Here is an 18,746-nt window from a genome sequence, read left to right as displayed (position 1 = left end):
CACTTTACAAGATAAGATGTATCAATAGCCAATATACACATACACATAAATGTCAACATCGGTAATCAGGGAAATGCAAAGTTAAACCACAGTGAGTACTACTACATACCCATTAGAATGGTGACAATTATAAAGAACGATTATACTGAGTAGTGGTAAGAATGTGAGCAATTACAACTCTCAAACATTTTGGTGGGAATTTAAAATGATACCATATTTTGGAAAACAGTTGGGTCTTTTCTTACAAACATAGCATTTACACTGACTAGCAGTCTTACTTCTAGATATTTACCCAAGAGAAAAGAAACATATATCCACACAAAGACTGGTACCTGGATGTTCATAAAGGCTTTATTTAAAGTAGACAAAAATTTGAAACAATGTAAATGTTCATCAATATTGGTGATATATAAACTGTGGTATGTCCATAGCAATATAAATAAACGCATTAGCGCTACATGCAGTAATACAGGTGAATCTCAAGACATTATGCTGAAGAGAAAAAGCCTTACAGAAGAGTATTATACATACTGTGCAATTATATTTTTATGAAGCTTTAGAAAAGAAAAATCCAATCCATAGTGGCAGAAAACAGATCAGGGGTTGCATGGAATTGGGGAATACTGACCTGGATGGGTGCACGGGAATTTTAGGGGATATGAAAATGTTCTGTATCTTTTTTTCTTTTGAAAAATGTTCAGTATCTTGGTGGTGGTTACACTGGCATATTTAATTCTTAAAACTTATCAAAAGTTTTGATAACTTAAATGGGAGTATTTTTTATAAATTAACCTCATTAAAACTTATTTTTTAAAAGTGGAAAAGAAATGAGGCATTACCAATATAATCAGGCTTAAACTTTTGTAGTTCAAATCAAATTCTAGTTCTTCTCTGACAGTGTTCTGGTCATCTTGAATGAACTGAAAGAGCCAAAAATGTCAACTTTTATTTCCAAATACTTTTGTAGATAATGTATTATTTATACAGCTATCTAATTCTTTACGTATTATGTTGACATTTCAAGTTTAAATCTCTTCCAGTGGTTTTGTGGGGTGAGCCTTCAGAATGTTGATTGTATACAAGTGTGCACATATAACTATTACTCAGAGAATTACAATTCTAACCAAATACTTTTTATAAAGATGATAGTTAAATGTAGCCCAGTGTTTTATTCTTCAAAACTACCTCAAAATCATGTGGTTTTTTCAGACATAAAAGGAGCACTGTAATTAAAAAAAAAATCTTTACTGGTCTTTTGGATTAAAAATTTTTTTTTATTTATCTATCTATCTATCTATCTATCTGTCTATTTATTTTGGTATCAATCTATAATTACATGAGGAACATTGTTTACTAGACTCCCCCCATCACCAAGTCCCCCCCACAAACCCCATTACAGTCACTGTCCATCAGCATAGTAAGATGCTGTAGAATCACTACTTGTTTTCTGTGTTGCACAGCCCTCCCTGTGCCCCCCTACATTATACATGCTAATCGTAATGCCCCCTTTCTTTTCCCTGCCCTTATCCCTTCCTTCCCACCCATCCTCCCCAGTCCCTTTCCCTTTGGTAACTGTTAGTCCATTCTTGGGTTCTGTGAGTCTGCTGCTGTTTTGTTCCTTCAGTTTTTTCTTTGTTCTTATAGTCCACAGATGAGTGAAATCATTTGGTACTTGTCTTTCTCCACCTGTCTTTTGGATTTTTGGTTCTGGATAAACACAAGGTTCCTCAGACCATGACAGCCTTAAGTGATGGTTTCTTCTCTCAGCTCTTAGAGCAATTATTGGGTGTACTGTTTATTTGGAGACTTAACTCTTCCATGTTTACAAACTCTTTTTTCCAACTGGTTCTTTATCTCCCTGAGACTGCATTAGGTAGATACCCAAGTATTTATTGATATAATTTTGCCCTATTGATTAACTGAATGGATTTAGCTACTTTGTTATACAGGACTTTCATTACAAATTGAAATAAGCTCAATGTTTAGTAATTCTGTAGAAATGTTGTAAGTATTGACTAGTGTTGATTGATCATGTTTAATTTACAGAGCTCTGCTGCTGTAAATTTCTTGAGAGTAGATGACAGAGGAGAAGGCATTAGCTGAAGAGCAGGAGACCTGGATTCTGGAGTGGGCTGGCTGAATCTGGTTTCACAAAGCAGGTACTGTGAGCCTCTCATGACCTCCCTTAGGACACGTGCTGGGGTCCTCACTGAGCCTCGTTTGCTGGGTTTGAGGGGTTTTTTCACTCTCTGTTTGTACACCAAATATATTTAATTTTTGTTATCTTTCAGGTTGAGACCTTTGGAAAATATCTTGGAGTTATTTTCAATGGAGAAGACAATGGTCTGCAATTTGGAGATTTGCTTTTTAAAATGTTTTAATAATTAAGAGGCACAAGTAGATTCAACACAGTGAATATATATAGTTCCCACTGCTCAGGTATTCAGAGTACAGCCCTGAGGAGAGAGGTCTGGGGAGGGAAAGTGAAGTGGCATAGCCCTCAAATAGAAACTAAGTGACTAGGAAGAAAGTAGCTTAATTTAGGTAGCAGCATAGTCAATGTGATGTTGCAGTTAAATAAAATGGAGGATAATACATTCAGTGCTCAAAGGCAAGAATGTACCAGTGGGTGCCTTTCAGTCTTAAGAGCAAGAATTCTGTGCAGAATGCCTAATTTCCAGGTTGCAGTGGTCTCCATTAGACCCACTGCTTCCATCTGTCCCCTCGTCTTACAGGCATGGACGAGGTGTCCTCCAGCCTGGATTCCATTGCATCATGAGCAAGGATTTTCCTTTAAAATCTTTGCCTGCTTTAGCTGCTAATGATTGTAGACAAAGACCAGTGGGGAAAGAAAAGCCTTCGAGGTAAAGAGATTTAGTCAGGCTATTCTTTTTTGGAGAGAGGAAATGCATTATTGCCTTTGAAAAAGACACAGATTTAAAGTTAAAGGAAAAAAAAAAAAACAGAAGAAAACAAAATTAACTAAGTTTTTATTTTAATGGTTATCATTGTTAACAAACTATTTGTGAATACCCCCAAAGACAAATTTGTGTGTAGGTTCAAAAGGATATACAATATTTTGTAAATAGGATCAAATGATACATTCAGTTATATAATCTGCTTTTCTCTTGTCAGTATTTCATGGCTTTCTGTAAGTACAGATGTGTATATATCTTTATTTTTCTGACTCTGGAAAATTCTATTTTATGTAGCAGAACTTCCTTAAATAGTCATCGCTTTGTAGCCATTTAGTTTACAATCCATTTTTCACTATTATAAACTAAATGGCAATTTTTTTTGCATATTTTTCCCGAATAACAACTCTGAATATTCTTTTCAAGTATTTTTTAAATTGGTTACAGATTTGTGAGTAGAGACACTTGTTAGCAATGGTAGAAGTGTTTTCAAGTATTTTTTAAATTGGTTACAGATTTGTGAGCAGAGACACTTGTTAGCAATGGTATAAGTGTTTTTGTCCTGAGAAGTCTTTTCCTTTGTCTATCCAATCCACTGAATTACCATGTGTACCTTTAGGATGTGGAAGACAGGTGCCTAACTCTGCTCCTCTCTTCTCTTCAGCACTTTGTGCAGAGAAGTTTCTCAAAGCAAAGTTGTGAGGTTAAGATGGTGGGGGATTTTAGGTTTTAGGTCCTGTCTTCTCTACACTGACTTTACTGTTTTTCACCTGATTCCTTGCCCCGGGGTTTCCTCTGAGAGCCCCATGGGCTCCTGGCTGGGCTCCACCAGGAGTGGGTTTTGTTCTCTCCTGGCTCCTTTTATCTAGCCCCTTGGGGTTTCCTGAGTGAAGGCGCTGCCCTGTGCTATACCATCCTTTAGTGCCTGGGCGGGTGACCTTCTGGCTCACTGGACAGATTAACTAGTGCTGTGCTATTGGAGAAAGCAACATTTTATAGTGTGAATATTCAAAATTTCACTTATCAGAGACAAATGAAATTTTAAGACCTTTTTCACAAGTGAGTCCAGCTGGGAATTCCAGGCAATCTGTTAGGCAGTGAGGATGTTATTACCAAGCAAAAGTGGCCTCTGCATCCTCAGGCCACACTGGTGATGGAGGTGACTGCTTTGACTAGCCTCTTCGCAGCCCAGTACCATGAAGAGCTATTCAGATATTCTGGGACTGACCTCATTTTCAAAAAGACAGCCCCAGTCCTTGGGGCTGATGCTAAAAGGGATAAAAATGGAGCTGGGGGTATAGGCAGAAGATAGAGATCTTTATATCATAGTTCTTGGCGTTTATCATAGTGACCTTTCAACGTTCATTAAAAGTTATCATCATATACTGTGCCAAGGTAAGTCTCTATGAAATGCAGAAGGATAATAACTAAGCAACAGGAAGAAGTTTCTACGAGATTTGTAAATTCATGTAGTCACTTCTCAGGCTCGAGTGTCTTGGAGTTAAGGAGTACTACTGGGAAGCAACATTGCAGGTATTGTTAACCATCAGTGCACCTGCTGGGCAAAGGGAAAAACAGAAATCTACAGGAAAGAGCAATCAAAGCACCCACTTTATTGGACATGTGTTGCAAGGATGGGCGCAGCAATTAGGAATAAAATGGACATGGCGTTGGACATTTCAACACATGGATTGGCGATGGCTGGCTCTTTTGGCACCTTGGGGAAAAAGGCCTGGAAGCTGGTCTCCTGGGTATTCCTGGAGTAACAGCAAAGTGGCTCCCCCAAAATCACGGTTATTTGCTTCTACAGTCCTTGTGTCCTGGATGCAGCTGCTGCATGATGGCAGGAATGGACGAGCTTTGGACTTAATCTGCATGGGACTTTGAACCTAGCTAAATCCTCTGGCTTGAGAATTGTTGTGTTGCTGTTGTCAAGAAAAAAATGCTTAAAGAGAGGCCTGACTGTCTAATGTTTGGTAAAAGATTGGTGAGCAATCTAGCAGGGTTGTTAGGAATGAGTAAACAAGTATAGAAACATATTTTGTGCTTAGTGAGAGACTGTGCTGTAAAGTACATTTACTTAATCTGCATAGGCTGAATCCTCTGGCTTGAGGATTATCAAGATTTTATTGCTGTTGCTATTGTATGTTATTAGATTGCAGAAGAAGGGGAACAAGTAAATTGTAAGGTGAGATTTCTGGAGGGGTGGCCTGTGGGTAAAATTATAACATTTCCAGAATATCTCCCCTGGCTTTAGGACATCTGCATATCAATAGGCATTCAGAGGTGGAAAGAAGTATGGCTTAAGTACATTTGCATTATTCCTCAGGGGTGGAGAGAAGTTCATCTCCATATCAATGGGTGATTACCTGGGTAACAGAGGGTATGTCTGAACCTGAGAGTTTACTGGCTTGCTTGCTTGCTGGCTTCTTCCAAAGCAGAGGAGAAAGATGGCCTGGGACTGCAGTTTGTGAGCAATAAATGGATTTTAAACTTAAAAAAGAAATGATACAGGACACACTGAAGCAATTTGGAAAAAACCACAGCTGAAGAGTTGACAGGACTGGATTTAGATTAAGACAATGAATTATATGCAGCTCCCCTTTGTTAGGTATAAAACTTTACTCTGGTCCATCATAGGGAAACTGAGATCAAGACAATACTTACTTCTGGAGATCACTAGGAAAGTGCCTTGATGCATGCTGTTAGGTGTTCCTATCCTCAGAGGTGGAGTCTTGGGCATTACAGTTCTCAGGGCTACAAAGAGTAAGGCATGTCCTGCTTTCCACTTCAGAGTTTACTTGGAGAAATGTGGGTAAAATATAGTACATACTGATAAATGCTGTGATAAGAGTTTAATATGAAATGTTGTTAGAGGCAATGGAAACCCATTCAATTATAGATCACAGATAGGCCAGAAGCTCCTCTCTGACTTTGCAGTTATCAATAAGGAAACAATTACTTGTATAAAATGGTATTAACTCTCTATATTATTATATGGCAACACTAACAAGAGATGTTAAAATGTTCCTATCTGGGCAAAATGATTCAGAAATTCTAACTTTAATAATTCCTTTTATGGAAATAAGCAGATGCAGGAAAAGATCATGATATAAAAATGCTCATCTAAGAACTTTTTTATAGTACTTAAACAAATGAAATGTCCTAAAATTGGAAAATACTGAATAAATTATGGTGCATGATTATTTTATAGTTATTATGGTTTTAAAAAATGTTAACTGGGATTAGAAAATACTTAAAATGCTATAGAAAGGAAAGTTACTAAATTTTATATATAATATAATCAAATAATCAAAGGAGATCCCAGCAGTCCACGGAAGGGGGAAAATATTAATAAAATTCTGAATGAGCTAAAATGATGAAAATATCATTACTTTTGACTCTAGATGGAATGAATCCAGTGGTTTATTCCATTTCTGTGCCTTGCGTATTACCTCAACTACATCCTCAAAGACTTTCTGCCTTCTAAGCTCTTACTGAGGGAAAAAAAGTTGGTATAGGCCTGCTTATCTGCAACTGGGCAGATTTTCAGGCCCATATATATATATTTGTAGAGTGATTTGGGAAAATTGGAGCCAGAATGATTGTTTAAAAGTCCTGTAGTAGAAAAGTTAATCTTAAGTGTTTTGAAATTAACATTTTTTCCTTTGAAAACTGTTCCTTTTTTTCTTTTAGTTTTCAGTGGGAATCTACACGAGAAAATGAATTCTTGATAGACTATAATTACAGTTATATTCTTTCAGATGCTATGAAAAGTATAGGGATCTATATTCTGATGGAAAGAATGAATGACATATCTGAAGTGAATAACTGGCACATTTAGACAGGATCTCTTACACTTAGCACTACTGCCATCTTGGGCTGTTCAGTTTCCGTGGGGAGCTGTCCTGTGCACTTAGGACATTAGCAGTCTCTCTGGCGTTTGTCCATTATGCAGTAGCCTCTCCTCCCTGTGGGGACAATCAAACATGTTTGCAGACATAGTCAAGTTGCCCTGGGGTTGAGAACCATTGATATGGACAAATAGGGAAAATTTGTCAACTGAAAGACTATGGCTTTTTCATATGTATGTGTTACATGTGACACACACACGTGCATATACACATACATGACATGTTTTTCTTCTGGATTTGGGTGCTTTCAGGTTAAAAAAAATATATAGAAAAGTATGACCACCTATGCTGTGGAAATCTGACTTCTTAATGAATTATACTTACCATTTAATGTTTTTCTTCCTAATACTAGGAAGTCAGAACTAGGCTCTGAAAAGCACAACTCTATTTCATAAGGGCTGTTTTCCTGGCTAATTAAATCCAAGAGAAAAACATAAAGGGTGTAAACATTTTATTCCCAACAGATCTCTATGAATCTCAACAGAGCTTCACAATGCAAAGGATAATGAGAAATATTTCCTTAAATATTTCAACACATAATAAAAGGGAATTTCAGTGAAAATTCTAGCTTTCCATAATCACCACTGCAAGTCCCCTTCCCATGCCCCTAATTTATTCCCTGTCCTCTTGCTGAAAACAGAGGCGGGAAAACTTCAGAAGATGGAGGGTATTAAAAAAAAAACTCAGGTACTTGTCTAACCTCTTTTTCAGGCAACGAGCACTAGATGTAGGCACTGTAGTGAGAACAGAAAGGCATCAAGGGAGGCAAGCTGGGCGCTGTTTAGGAGCTTACACTTTAGTAGGCATGATACAACATTAACCCATAAGAGCAGCAAAATCAGCAAGAGCTAAGTGGTTTTAGGTAAAATTGGTGCGAGTTTGTAATCTCCAGCATGAGGGCCTGAGAAAAAGCAGTGCTTGAGCTGGGCCTTGAAAGGTAAAGCAGTATTAAAAACAGGTGGAACTGGGTAAATCTGTGTGTGGTGACAGATGGTAACTACACTTAGAGGTTAGCATTTTGTAATGTATGTAATTGTTTAATCACTGTTGTAGACCTGAAACCAGTGTAATATTGTATATTAACCAAACTTTAATGAAAAAAATCCCCACATGAGCTGGGGTAGGGGAGGAGGAAGGGTGTTTCGGGACAGGGTCTCATGACTAGTGGGAGGCCAGGGTGGCAAGCAGAGAGTCGTGAGCAGTTCTGATAGGCTGGTGTGAACTCCAGGCAGGGTGGAAGTTTTCTTCTAAAGACAGTGAGAGGCTGTGGACAAGCTGAAGCAGGGGAGGGACAGGACTACCCACTTCAGTAAGCTCTGCCCGGTGCTCCTGGGATCCTGGGGCAGAGGCAGTAAGCTAACACAACTCATCAACTATCCTTGTTTTACTTTTCAAATGTTGTTGGGTTTTGTTGTGCTAGGAGCAGGGCCTGAAATGAGGCCAGTTGACTAGGATAAAGGTCTGTGAGGTGCCTGGCTCCTGGGAGACATTCAGGAGATCCCATGCCAGTGCCCCCAATGCCAGCCTTCTTATACTAGAAAGACTTCTTGCCTGTGCTGGGAAGGGTATAAGGTGGCAGAGACAACCTACTCACCCCTTTTCCAAATAGTCAGTGGAGAGAAAGTCCAGAAAAAAAGTTTTTGAACAGGAAAGAATCAATGTCCAGGTCAGGTGGATCTTCAGTATATCTACCTGGGTATGTTTGTGGAGTTTCCGGCTCACAGAACCTTTGGCTCCAGTTCTGGGAATATAGAAGGAGTGCTATGTACGTATCAGGCTTTTAATTTCCATGGGGACCAATATGCCTTTTGGAGGAACAACTTCCTTTTGCCATAAGAGCCTACATTGGCACGAGATCATGCTCTTTTTACCTTCCCATTCCAACTTGGATTCTTCCATGGGGAGCCAAATTATATGACTACTCCACAGTTCTAGGTCAGACTTCCTAGTATCTGGGGGCCAATCACTGCCAAGATGAATACATAAGTCCCTATCACAGAATAGTATCAAATCCTGGACAGATCAGGATCAGGTTTGGCTGCATGTAATTTGGGAATTTAAAAATAATAGTGGCTTATACAACATGTCAAAGAAATGCACAGGAATGTTACCTTAGCTCATGGCTTCCATCTTCAAGGTGGTGCTAGAATTCCAGCCATCATGTTCATATTCCAAGAAGCAGAAAAGAGGAGGCCTCTTGAAAGAGCTTCCCTGGGAGATTACACTCAGTATCTCATTGGCCAAGCTGGCAATCACATGGCCAACAACTGTCTTTGAGACGGGCATGCTGCTGGTCCTCACAAAATTTAGGGCTCTGTAATTGAGCGAGGTGGGAGAACAGACACTGGCAGGAAGCAATAGCCTCTCTTGATTTGCCCTATGCCTGACCTGTGGGATGCTGGAATTTGCCTGATCTAAAAATACATCCTAATTTTCAGGTATCATACATATATTTGCCATTTCTATTCTTGATGAACATGGAGGGATAAACATGATAGTTTGGCAAGAGAGAGATTAGACTTCTTCAGGCTGTGTAACCTGAGGACAGGACAGGTGAATTCTCAGTGGTGAAATTGGTAAATTAGTTTCCAAGTGTGCCTTTGCTCAGGTACCCAGAGACTGTGGCTGTTCTCTACTTCATTATGTTCCATAAACAAAGACTTTACATGAACAGGAAAGAGGTGGCACAAATGTGACCTCCTCCTCTCATCCTCGCGGCAGTGACCTTTCCTGTTGAACTGGAACATGACCTCAGAATCTGTCTCAACATGGTGTTTTGGAAGTTACTCTGATCCCAAAGACTTGGCATTGGTATTTAAATCTACTGGTCACCTTTAATTGCTTGAGGGAGTTTTCACTATGACAGAATCTCTAGGTATAATTCTTTGTCATAGGAATAAACCTCTCATGTGGAACTCTGGGTGTATTCAGGTGATAAAGGTATGTAATTACAGGTAGCAGTCTTGGCATTTTTCCTACTTTACTACTGTGTGATCATAATCACATCACTGGGCTTGTTCAAAACCTGTTTTTTTTGGCTGTTTACCTTACTGAACCATGAGTTTCTCAAGGGTGAGGACTGTATCTTATTCAATTAATTAATAAATTAATGAGTCATCTGTATCAGTCAAGGTCAAGTGGTTATCAAAGTAAATACTTCCCCAACAGCTGGTAACACACATACACTGCTTAAGATCAAGTAATAAAGGGAAGCCATGCCTGGAGAGGTCACTGGAAAATACGAGGGTGACAGAAGAGCACAGGTGAGACCACACAGCAGGGCTTGCTTATTCCAGAGCTGCCCAAAAGACATTTGAGGAATGACACTGGAAATTGGCTACCAGCTAATAAGGAAAGGGTAAATAAGCTCTGAGCAGGTTTTTTTTTCTGACTCTACACATTTTCCTTCTTTTGATGACAGGTCCAGGTCCTTGGTTAACGTGGCTGTGTTATTCAAAGAGTTGTACAAATGTACAAATGTGATTCAAAGAAATGTACAAAGAGTCGTATTTCATGAATGTGAGTGTAGCTGAAGTAAGATTGTAATTATGCTCCCCCTGCTTTAATTAAGGGAATCTGCTCTCACGGATGTGCTTTTTATAAATAGATAATTATAAACAGATTATTTTGTAATCTTATAAATTACTTAATACTAATATCACTTATGTTTTAAATATTGTCCCATTGAAAGTTTTGTTGGAAAAAAAGCCTACTAGTGTTAAAAAATTTGAAGAGCACTAACTTAGCTAGTTGACCCATTCTTAAATAGTAATCATGGAGAAAGATTAAGGAAAATAAATCCCAAATGATTCTTTCTGCTCAAAGAGCAGGGCAGGTTATGAGTAGATCCAGGCTGATGCCTTCTAGGAAGGCTGACTGTTCTGGACCTTGGGTGGCAGCCCCCCACCCTCAGGAGCCCTGGGTGAGCTCCGCCCTAGGAGGGAGCACACCTGTATTTGGATTTCCAAGTGATAACAATGTCAGACACGCTGAGGCTAAATGCACAGTTATTTCTGCATAGCTTCTCCACAACTCTGTTGAGCATTTACATACTCTGGTTAGAAGGCCTGGGCACCACAGAAGTAACAAGGCTCTTCTCTCTTCAAGTTTAGAACTAGTCCTAAAGAGTTACTCCCAACAGGAGAGAAGCAACACTGGAGTCTGTTTTCTACTCAAAAGCTTTTGCAGATTTCCTCTCTCCTGATTCTTGGCGGCTTCCTGCTCCCCTCTTGTTCAGTGCTGCTGAAGGTGGGGAAAGGGGGTGTTTGTTGGGATGGATAGGGGACCTTATGGACTTGCAATCAGAACCAGGGTTCAAATTCCTAGTTAGACCATTTCTCAGTAGTCTGGCCTTAGCCAGATTTAATGATCAGAATTAAAGTGTCTTTCTTTGTAAAATGGACATAACAGCATGATTGAGCTTAGATGTAAAAAATACTTAGTAAAGTGCATGGCCTACAATAGGTGTTCAATAAATGACACCTTTTATTATCTTGGGATTGCATTGCTCCTGCATCCTTTCCTAAAGTGTCACTGCCTGTCTAGCGGGAGGCATCTCTGCCTGGAGGAGTTTAAGGAGTGGGTGGAATGAGTAAGTGAGTGAGAGAGAGAGAGAGAGAGAGAGAGAGAGAGAGAGAGAGAGAGAGAGAGAGAGAGTGTGTGTGTGTGTGTGTGTGTGGAATGGTTGGTTGGCACTCAGGCTTGGGCACTAATCTTCCCTCCCCATGCCTGTTGCCCCAAAATAATGCTTCTGACTAAGTCCAACAGGAGTATCCCTAAAGGGAATACAGAGGGAATATCAAAGATGAAGTGGGGAGACAGAGAAGTCTCTGAAGACTAGTGGTTGCTTAATCCTTTGGCAAGAGTCTGTGACTACCCTGATCCCCAGTCATGAAGACCAGGTAACACCGCCCAGTACCTGCCAGAACAGGTGGCCTGCAGACAGCCACGCTGTCACCTAGGTGCCATTCTGTCTCTCCTCTGAAGCCCTTCAAACCATGTCATTGATAGAAATATTATACATTTTATAATTAAATTTGTAAAAGCATTTAATGTGCCTGACTGGATATGCCATACACCTATTTCAGTAACTGGGTGCTTGTAGCACCCAAATTACAAAACAGCAAACAGAACAGACAATACAGTAACCCCTGTCTGAATTTCCAGCCATCTTACTCCACACACTGCAGCCCTGAAAATCTGAGCATACATGTTCCCTGACTTGCAGTTGCATCCCAATCAAACTTTCCTGGGAAGCAAGAGAGTCAGACCTGCTTTAAGAAAGAGCATTATTGTCTTGCTATATACCCACCTCTTCAGGGCTGCCATTCTCCAGAACTTCCCTTGTATGTTTTCTTTCTCATCTTGCCAGGATCAGCACTTTGCTGCCATTCATTTTACAAGGACATCTGCCACTTTTCCCAACAAATGGCATTAATGCAGTTCACAGCATGGAGATTTCCTGAGTAGGAACTCATAAATGTGTAGACATTACTGCAAGACTGAGGGGCACTACAGGTTTTAACAAAGGCTAGATGCCAAGAAATGGACAAAGTTAATGTTGATAAAGCCTCTGTCAAGACATCCGCACATTGCTGACGCAGATAAATGTCCCCATACCTGCGTCTGTCACTAACTAGCACTGAGAACTTGCGCAATCCATGCACTTTATCTTGCTGGACCTCAGCTTCCTCACGTACAAAGTTGGGAGAGGTGTACCACGTCTTTTACTGTTCAAAATCACTTTTTCCCTCCGGGTCTTCTCCTGACTTCTTTCGATTATCTGGAAAAGTGCGGGGGTTATTTCTGCCACGTTATACTCTCCCCAAGACAGGCCAGAAGTTGGGTCGGCCTGGGGCGGCGGAAAAGGACCGGAACCAGCCATTCACCGAGCGTCTCCCGGGAGCCAGGGCCTTCACGCGCCTTCATTTTCGTCCCGACCTCTCGGACCGAGGGCCGCGCACGATCAAACCCGGCGGCTCTTCAAAGTAGGCCAGGGAAGCGCGAGTTGGGTTACCCGTTTCGACCGCACTTCCACCTCCGAGGAACTCAAAATACTCGGCGGCTAATTCGACATTAAAATAGCCCAGGAACCCTTGAGATTTCTTCCGGGGCTGAAGACAATGTCACCATCGAGTCCTCAGGCGAGCCCAGAGAGAGCTCCCGAATCAAAGTCCCGCCTCCTTTCTAGAGCGTAAAAACAAAACATAAAAAGAAATAGAAAAAGACAGGTCCATCCCTTCCCACCCGGAGTGACGGGCGCAGCCTCGGCGCCCCGCGTCCCGTCCCAGCCTCCCGGGCCCCGGGGACCCCGCCAGACGCCACACGCAGCTCGCAGCCCCGGCGGGGCCCGGAGGCCGAGGACGCGGAGCCCCGGGCAGAAAGGGTCGCGGCGCGCCGCTCACAGCCCCGCGGCCGAGGCTCCAAAGCCCCAGAGCCGCCGGCCTCGCCCGGCCCTCCCTCCGCCGCCCGCCGTGCATCTGCTTCCAGGGCAGATGGGCGGGGCGGCGGAGCCTCCTCGCGGCCGCGCCTCTTCTCGCCGGTCCTCCCCGCAGCGCGCGACTCCGGGGCCGCGCCGCCCGCTACGCCGCGCGGACTCGCGTCCCTCTGCTTGAACCGGAACCTCTTGCCTAGGCTGCCGCTGCCGCCGAGGACTCGGGCGCCGGCCGGGAAGCGCGGCGCTGCTCGCCATGGCCGCGGCGGGGTGAGCCAGGCTCGGTGGCTCAGTCGCGCGGACGCGGGCGCTCCTCCGTCGCGGACGGACCCGCCGGGACCGGGGCGGGCGCGCGGGGAGGCCGAGGGGAAGCCGGGGACGCCGCCGCCCATGGCGAGGCCGCGCCGCCGCCGCCGCTGCTGACCCGGGGTCGGCCGCGGCTTCCGCCCCCTTTCGCGGCGGCCGGCGGGCGGGCCTCCCCTCCACGCCCCCGCCGCCCGCGCCCCGCGCCCGGGGACTCGCAGCAAGGCGAGCGCAGCAGGAGCCGGGGGGCCCCCGAAGATGGGGAACACTACCTCGTGCTGCGTGTCGTCCAGCCCGAAGCTGCGGAGGAATGCTCACTCCCGGCTGGAGTCCTACCGGCCCGACACGGACCTGAGCCGCGAGGACACGGGCTGCAACCTGCAGCACATCAGCGATCGGGAGAACATCGACGGTGAGCGCGGGCTGGCCGAGCTCCTGCCCGTATTCACGGGGCCCCGTCCGCACCCAGGCGTGCATCCGGCCGGGTCCGCCTTTGCGTTCTGAGCCGGCGCGTACCCCGGGCGCTTCGGGGCCCCCAGCCTCCGACCCCTGGGCGACTGGAGCGGGAGAACCGGGGCGGAGGGGGCGGGTCTCGAGGGGACAGAGCTGGCCCTCGTTCAGACGGGCCGCGCTGGCGCGGGGGCCGCCCTGTGTGAGCCTCGCCGTGAGCCAAGTTCTGCGCGAGAAGGGCGAGCTTGTTTGTCCTTTAAAAGGCGAAGGCAGGGGGTGATCCTTGGCAGAACTGAGAAATGGATTCCCATTTGGGAATCCCAGTCTCTACCTAGAGTTGGAGAACAGGGTTGGCCTGTAGCAGCACCGCGGAAACTTACAAATTGACCCCAGTTGGCTGCGCCCTACCTCCATTTCCGTTAACAACAACAAAAAAGGATTTTTTTGGGTGGTGGTGCTGGGGTACTAGAGTCAAATAATTCTACCTGAATGCTTTAAAAAAAATCTCATTAGGTTATTATCAGAATGCTTTGAAGTCGCCTTTGGGTTAAGTAACCCAGTTTTTACTTGGGGTTGAATTATAGTCCTGTGAATTTCTGATTGATCCGAGGGAGTAATTGTTAGTTTATCTTATTGGTCTTACACTATCATTACTAGTACTATCTTATCAATAAGCTTGGAGGTCCAAGATCATGCTTGAAATGCAGTTTACATAATTTTCAACTTTAAAAATTTTGAAATTGAAAATGTTTTTCCTCAATTTTTCATTTTTTACCCCCAAATCTTCTCACAGTTGATGGAGTTCAGCTAATCTGAAAAGAATTATCGTGTGAATGGATTGACACAAGCTCTGTCGTAATTCATTCTTGTCGGGTTTAGGATGGAACATTTTCTCTAGTGTGGAGAGCCAAGTTTAAACTCTACTAAAGGAAAGAATTCTCTCATTGTTTGCACTCCTTTAATTTCTTCTAAATAGTAATGTCATCTCTTTAGGATAGCAGCTCTATTAAATGGGTACCATATATAAAGAGACTAATAAAACATCTGGTTTACAGGAGGCGCTTAGTAAATCAGGGTTCCATATGACATTTCTAGCGTTGTTAGACTCCATTATCTTAACCTATTCTTTAGTTGTCTTTCAACCACAGCCATACTTTATTTTTAAATTTGTGCATTTAAAGGCTATAGGAGGATATTAAGGCCAGGTCTGTCTTGATGGTCCCAAGCACCTGAAAGAAGTGTTTAGCGTATAATGAAGACTTAATAAGTCTTTGATTTTAAAGGAATGAGTGAGTGAATAAGTTTATTATAGAAAGCCATTACTCAGTCCTATGCAATGTTGGCAGGCAAAAACATTAGAAATAATTTCTCCTTTATGTTGTGCACAATATCAGGTAGAGGCTTTATGCTTTAAATAATGGATTAAAAAACATACAAACAAGAGACACATTTCTTTGAGCCAGGCTACTTACTATTACTGACTAAAGTAAGGAAATAGGAAAAAAAAGGTAATTGTAACCAGCTATTTGGCATTGAGGCCGAGAAAGATTTTGCCAGAGAGAAATAGAATAATATAGTGTGTTCTTTCATGTGAAAGAAATCTAAGTTTTGGTCATAAATCATTTTTGTGAAAGCATTTGGAAGACCACCAACTCTTGTTTTGGTAGTTTAGGATAGTTTAAGAGACTATAGGGCAGGAGAATTTCAAATCTAGGCTGTAGTGTCCACTCAGCACAGAACTCAGGTGATGGTATGATGATGCTAGTTTAAATCCAGAAATACTAACTTACTATTTAAACAATGTTCAGTCTGTCTCCCAAATTCAATAAGTAATATTTCCAGGATTTCCCTATCTAGCAGTTCTTGACATCGCTTTTAGTTAGACCAGAGATCTAGGGCTGGGCCTTGGTATTAATATGTTTCAAGCTTTACAGGTAATTAATTCTAAGATGTAGCTAAGGTTAAGAATCACTGGCTGGGTAAGTCTTGAAGTGTCACCTGTGTTCAGGGGCATTTCTGGTAGAAATTCATACAGTAAGAGGCTGGGAGAAGAGAACAGATTTGTTTGAGTTAAATAGCATATAGTTAAATATACTAAATAGTATGTAGATACAGATATATATAATGTAACTTCTGAGTTACATTAATTGTTAGATGATTGGTAAATATTTGAAAACTCCTGAAGAATTCTTGATTCTGGTATGTAACAACAGCTGAAGCACTCTAGTACTACCTTTCTTAAATCCAGAAAGACATCTCAGACAACCAGAATTGAAAGGTTCAGAGAAGTTCATGGGGCTTCTGTGATAGGTTAGTTTCTTTAGATCACAGAAATATGAGGCATGTATTCACGTTATCCCTGACCCTACACACCATGAGTAATATTTGTCATGTAGGATTTCAGTGGCTGAGTTAGAGCTTCATGAGCCCAGCAGCTCCTTGCCCTGTTTGTGTACTCAGTGTACCTGAACAATAGGTCATCCATGCTTTTGAAGTTTACATTAGCCTCATCAGCTCCCTAGGTGTTATTCTGACACAATCATTCCCAGATTGAGAAATAACAAAAACACTTAACAGCAATGGTAGTAATAATCATAACCCTTCTGTATTGTTTACTGTGTGCTGTAAGTGCTTGACATCTGTTTAGTTATGTAGTGCCCACAGTAACCCTATGTCAGTGTTATCCTTGAAGACAATGAGGCAGAGAGAGAAGAGTGCCAGAGAGAAGTGTCACACAGTCAGCTGGTAGTGACACATGGAGATTTGCCATTGTTGCTTGGCCAGCCATCAGACGTGAGCTAGTCTGGGGTCGCCTTCTGAGGTGGGGTGTCTGTCATTGTTGTCAGAGCTACAGTTTCTCTAAGAAATGTCATCTGTCTGCAGCAGACTGGACTTTTCCTGATTGGATTATTTCTGTGGGAAGAGAAAAAGGAATGGACTAAAGGAAATTTAAAGTTAGGAGAGACCAAATAAATCAGGAAAGCTGTCACATCTGTCCCATGGTGTCAGTGTAGGGTTTTGCCTCAAAATGATTGGTAGCATTCTCATCCTCTATAGATCTGCTGTTGTTGAGAACCCATTTCTTTGTCATCCCATATCCAATCTGCTAGGAAAGCATGGTGCTCTATCTCCAAAATACATCCAGAACCTGTTCACTTGTGAAACCACTCCTGCTGCTCTTCTGAGCTAAGCAGCCTAACTGGGACTCCCTGCTTCCACCCTCACCCATTGCAGTCTGTTCTCAACATAGCAGCCAAAGCAAGATCCTTTCAAAAAAAGTCCTCTGCTCAAACCTGCAAACTCCTTATTTTACCTGGAGTAAAAGCCTCATAGTTGACTTTTACAATGGAGTCTCTACACTGGACTCCAAGGCCCTTCGCGATCTGCCATTCTTCCTTACCACCTGCTTTCTGGCCTGTTCCAGCCACAGTGGCCTCCTTTCATGCTGTTCCTTGAACATACCAGACATGCACCCACCCCGGAACCTTTGCTTGTCTCTCTGCTTGGAATGCTGCTCTTCCTTGTGTCTTGTTGGCTAACTCCCTCACCGCCTTCAGGGTTGGTTCTAGTCTCACCTCCTTAGGAGGCCTCCCCAGTTGCCCCATCTAACATCTCCCACCCGCAGCAATTCCAGCTTATGTTCTCTGCACTAGTGTCTCTTGTGTTTCATCTGTGTATCACCTATAATATGCTATACAAATGTACACACACATAATAATAACTTTCTACCTACTAGCATGTAAGTTTCAATAGAACATTTTTTGTTCACTGATGCAAACCAAGTGCCTAGAATAGTGCCTGTTACCTTGAGGACACTCTATAAATATTTGTTTGAATGAATGAGTGAAGCCAGACAGTTAAGGAATTTGGAGTCAGAGTGCCATCATGTGTGTTTATTGTGTGAGAGGAAGCAGGAGAGAAGTAGAGAATGACCGACACTGTAATGATGAAAGTACAGTGGATGTGAAACCTTTTGATTTTGCTTGCATTTTAACCTGAGAGGCAGCAGGTAGGATGATGTCCTGAAAAATGAAACTCATGAAAGGGCTTTAATGCACAAGAGAAACACTTCCAAACAGAAAGGAAATTGAGGCTAATGGAAATTGTTTAACAATATGTTTAGTCTCTTCAGATGAATGACTTTGTTATGGCCTTACATCCTTAGGGATCAAAAGGAGGCTAAAATGCTTGATAAACCAAAAGTACTAGATGAACACATACAATTGTGAACATAACCACTCATGTTGATATTCTTGTATTAAATGTGAAATGTGTTCTTGGATACACAGTAAATGTCTGCATGTTTGAACTTCTCATAGCTATAGAAGCAAGAACCCTAAAAGGCTCGTCCTAGGTTTGGGAAGGACAGCTGGGAAAGAACCATCTCTGTGATGGGGGTGGGGAGACAGAGGAGCAGCTTAAAGTCTGGGCACCTGTTACACTAGCCCAAGTGACTGCTCTTGGTTTCTTTGGGTATCTCTAACCTATTCAAGCTCTGTCTTTGCTTTTTTTGAGTCTCAGCCCACCTTACCATTTCCAGCCTGATGGGTGAAACTGTATCTGTGGACTTTGATTCCAGAGTAAGATTTATTACCCATGCTGCCTGCTACCTTTATGAAGACACTCTGAGCGAGCAAGACTGACTGCATGCTGGCAGTGTGAAGAGGCATGGCTGAAGATGTGTGCAGAGAGCTGCCCTCTAAGGCCCTGACGAGGACCCCGTGACCTTTG

The 18,746-nt window shown here is 42.7% G+C and overlaps 2 protein-coding genes and 1 long non-coding RNA gene across 5 annotated transcripts in view; 2 read left to right on the top strand and 1 right to left on the bottom strand.

The window, feature by feature from the left end:
- The window catches only part of LOC140847768 (uncharacterized), a 31,331-nt gene extending 28,697 nt beyond the window's left edge, over positions 1–2,634 (top strand). For both annotated transcript variants that reach the window (XR_012127916.1, XR_012127915.1), the window contains 2 exons: positions 2,047–2,159; positions 2,292–2,634. This is a non-coding gene — a long non-coding RNA (uncharacterized lncRNA). The remainder of the gene's footprint in view (positions 1–2,046; positions 2,160–2,291) is intronic.
- A 339-nt stretch (positions 2,635–2,973) lies between these two features.
- Positions 2,974–18,746, bottom strand: part of LOC108409426 (uncharacterized) — a 122,674-nt gene continuing 106,901 nt past the window's right edge. The window contains exons 3-5 of the mRNA XM_037010698.2: positions 13,906–14,241; positions 12,141–13,865; positions 2,974–6,886 (exon numbers count right to left, since the gene is read on the bottom strand). Of these exons, the coding sequence (XP_036866593.1) occupies positions 13,016–13,865; positions 13,906–14,241 (1,186 nt within the window). The 3' untranslated portion in view covers positions 2,974–6,886; positions 12,141–13,015. The remainder of the gene's footprint in view (positions 6,887–12,140; positions 13,866–13,905; positions 14,242–18,746) is intronic.
- Positions 13,485–18,746, top strand: part of CCNY (cyclin Y) — a 290,053-nt gene continuing 284,791 nt past the window's right edge. Inside the window, exon 1 of one of the 2 annotated variants that reach the window (XM_037010329.2) lies at positions 13,485–13,977. In XM_037010329.2, the coding sequence (XP_036866224.1) occupies positions 13,824–13,977 (154 nt within the window). In that variant the 5' untranslated portion in view covers positions 13,485–13,823. The remainder of the gene's footprint in view (positions 13,978–18,746) is intronic. The other variant, XM_037010328.2, reaches the window with a different exon arrangement.

This window comes from Manis javanica, chromosome 2 (assembly GCF_040802235.1).
Source record: "Manis javanica isolate MJ-LG chromosome 2, MJ_LKY, whole genome shotgun sequence".
Classification (NCBI taxonomy): domain Eukaryota; kingdom Metazoa; phylum Chordata; class Mammalia; order Pholidota; family Manidae; genus Manis; species Manis javanica.
This window is presented reverse-complemented; position numbering and strand designations above follow the sequence as displayed.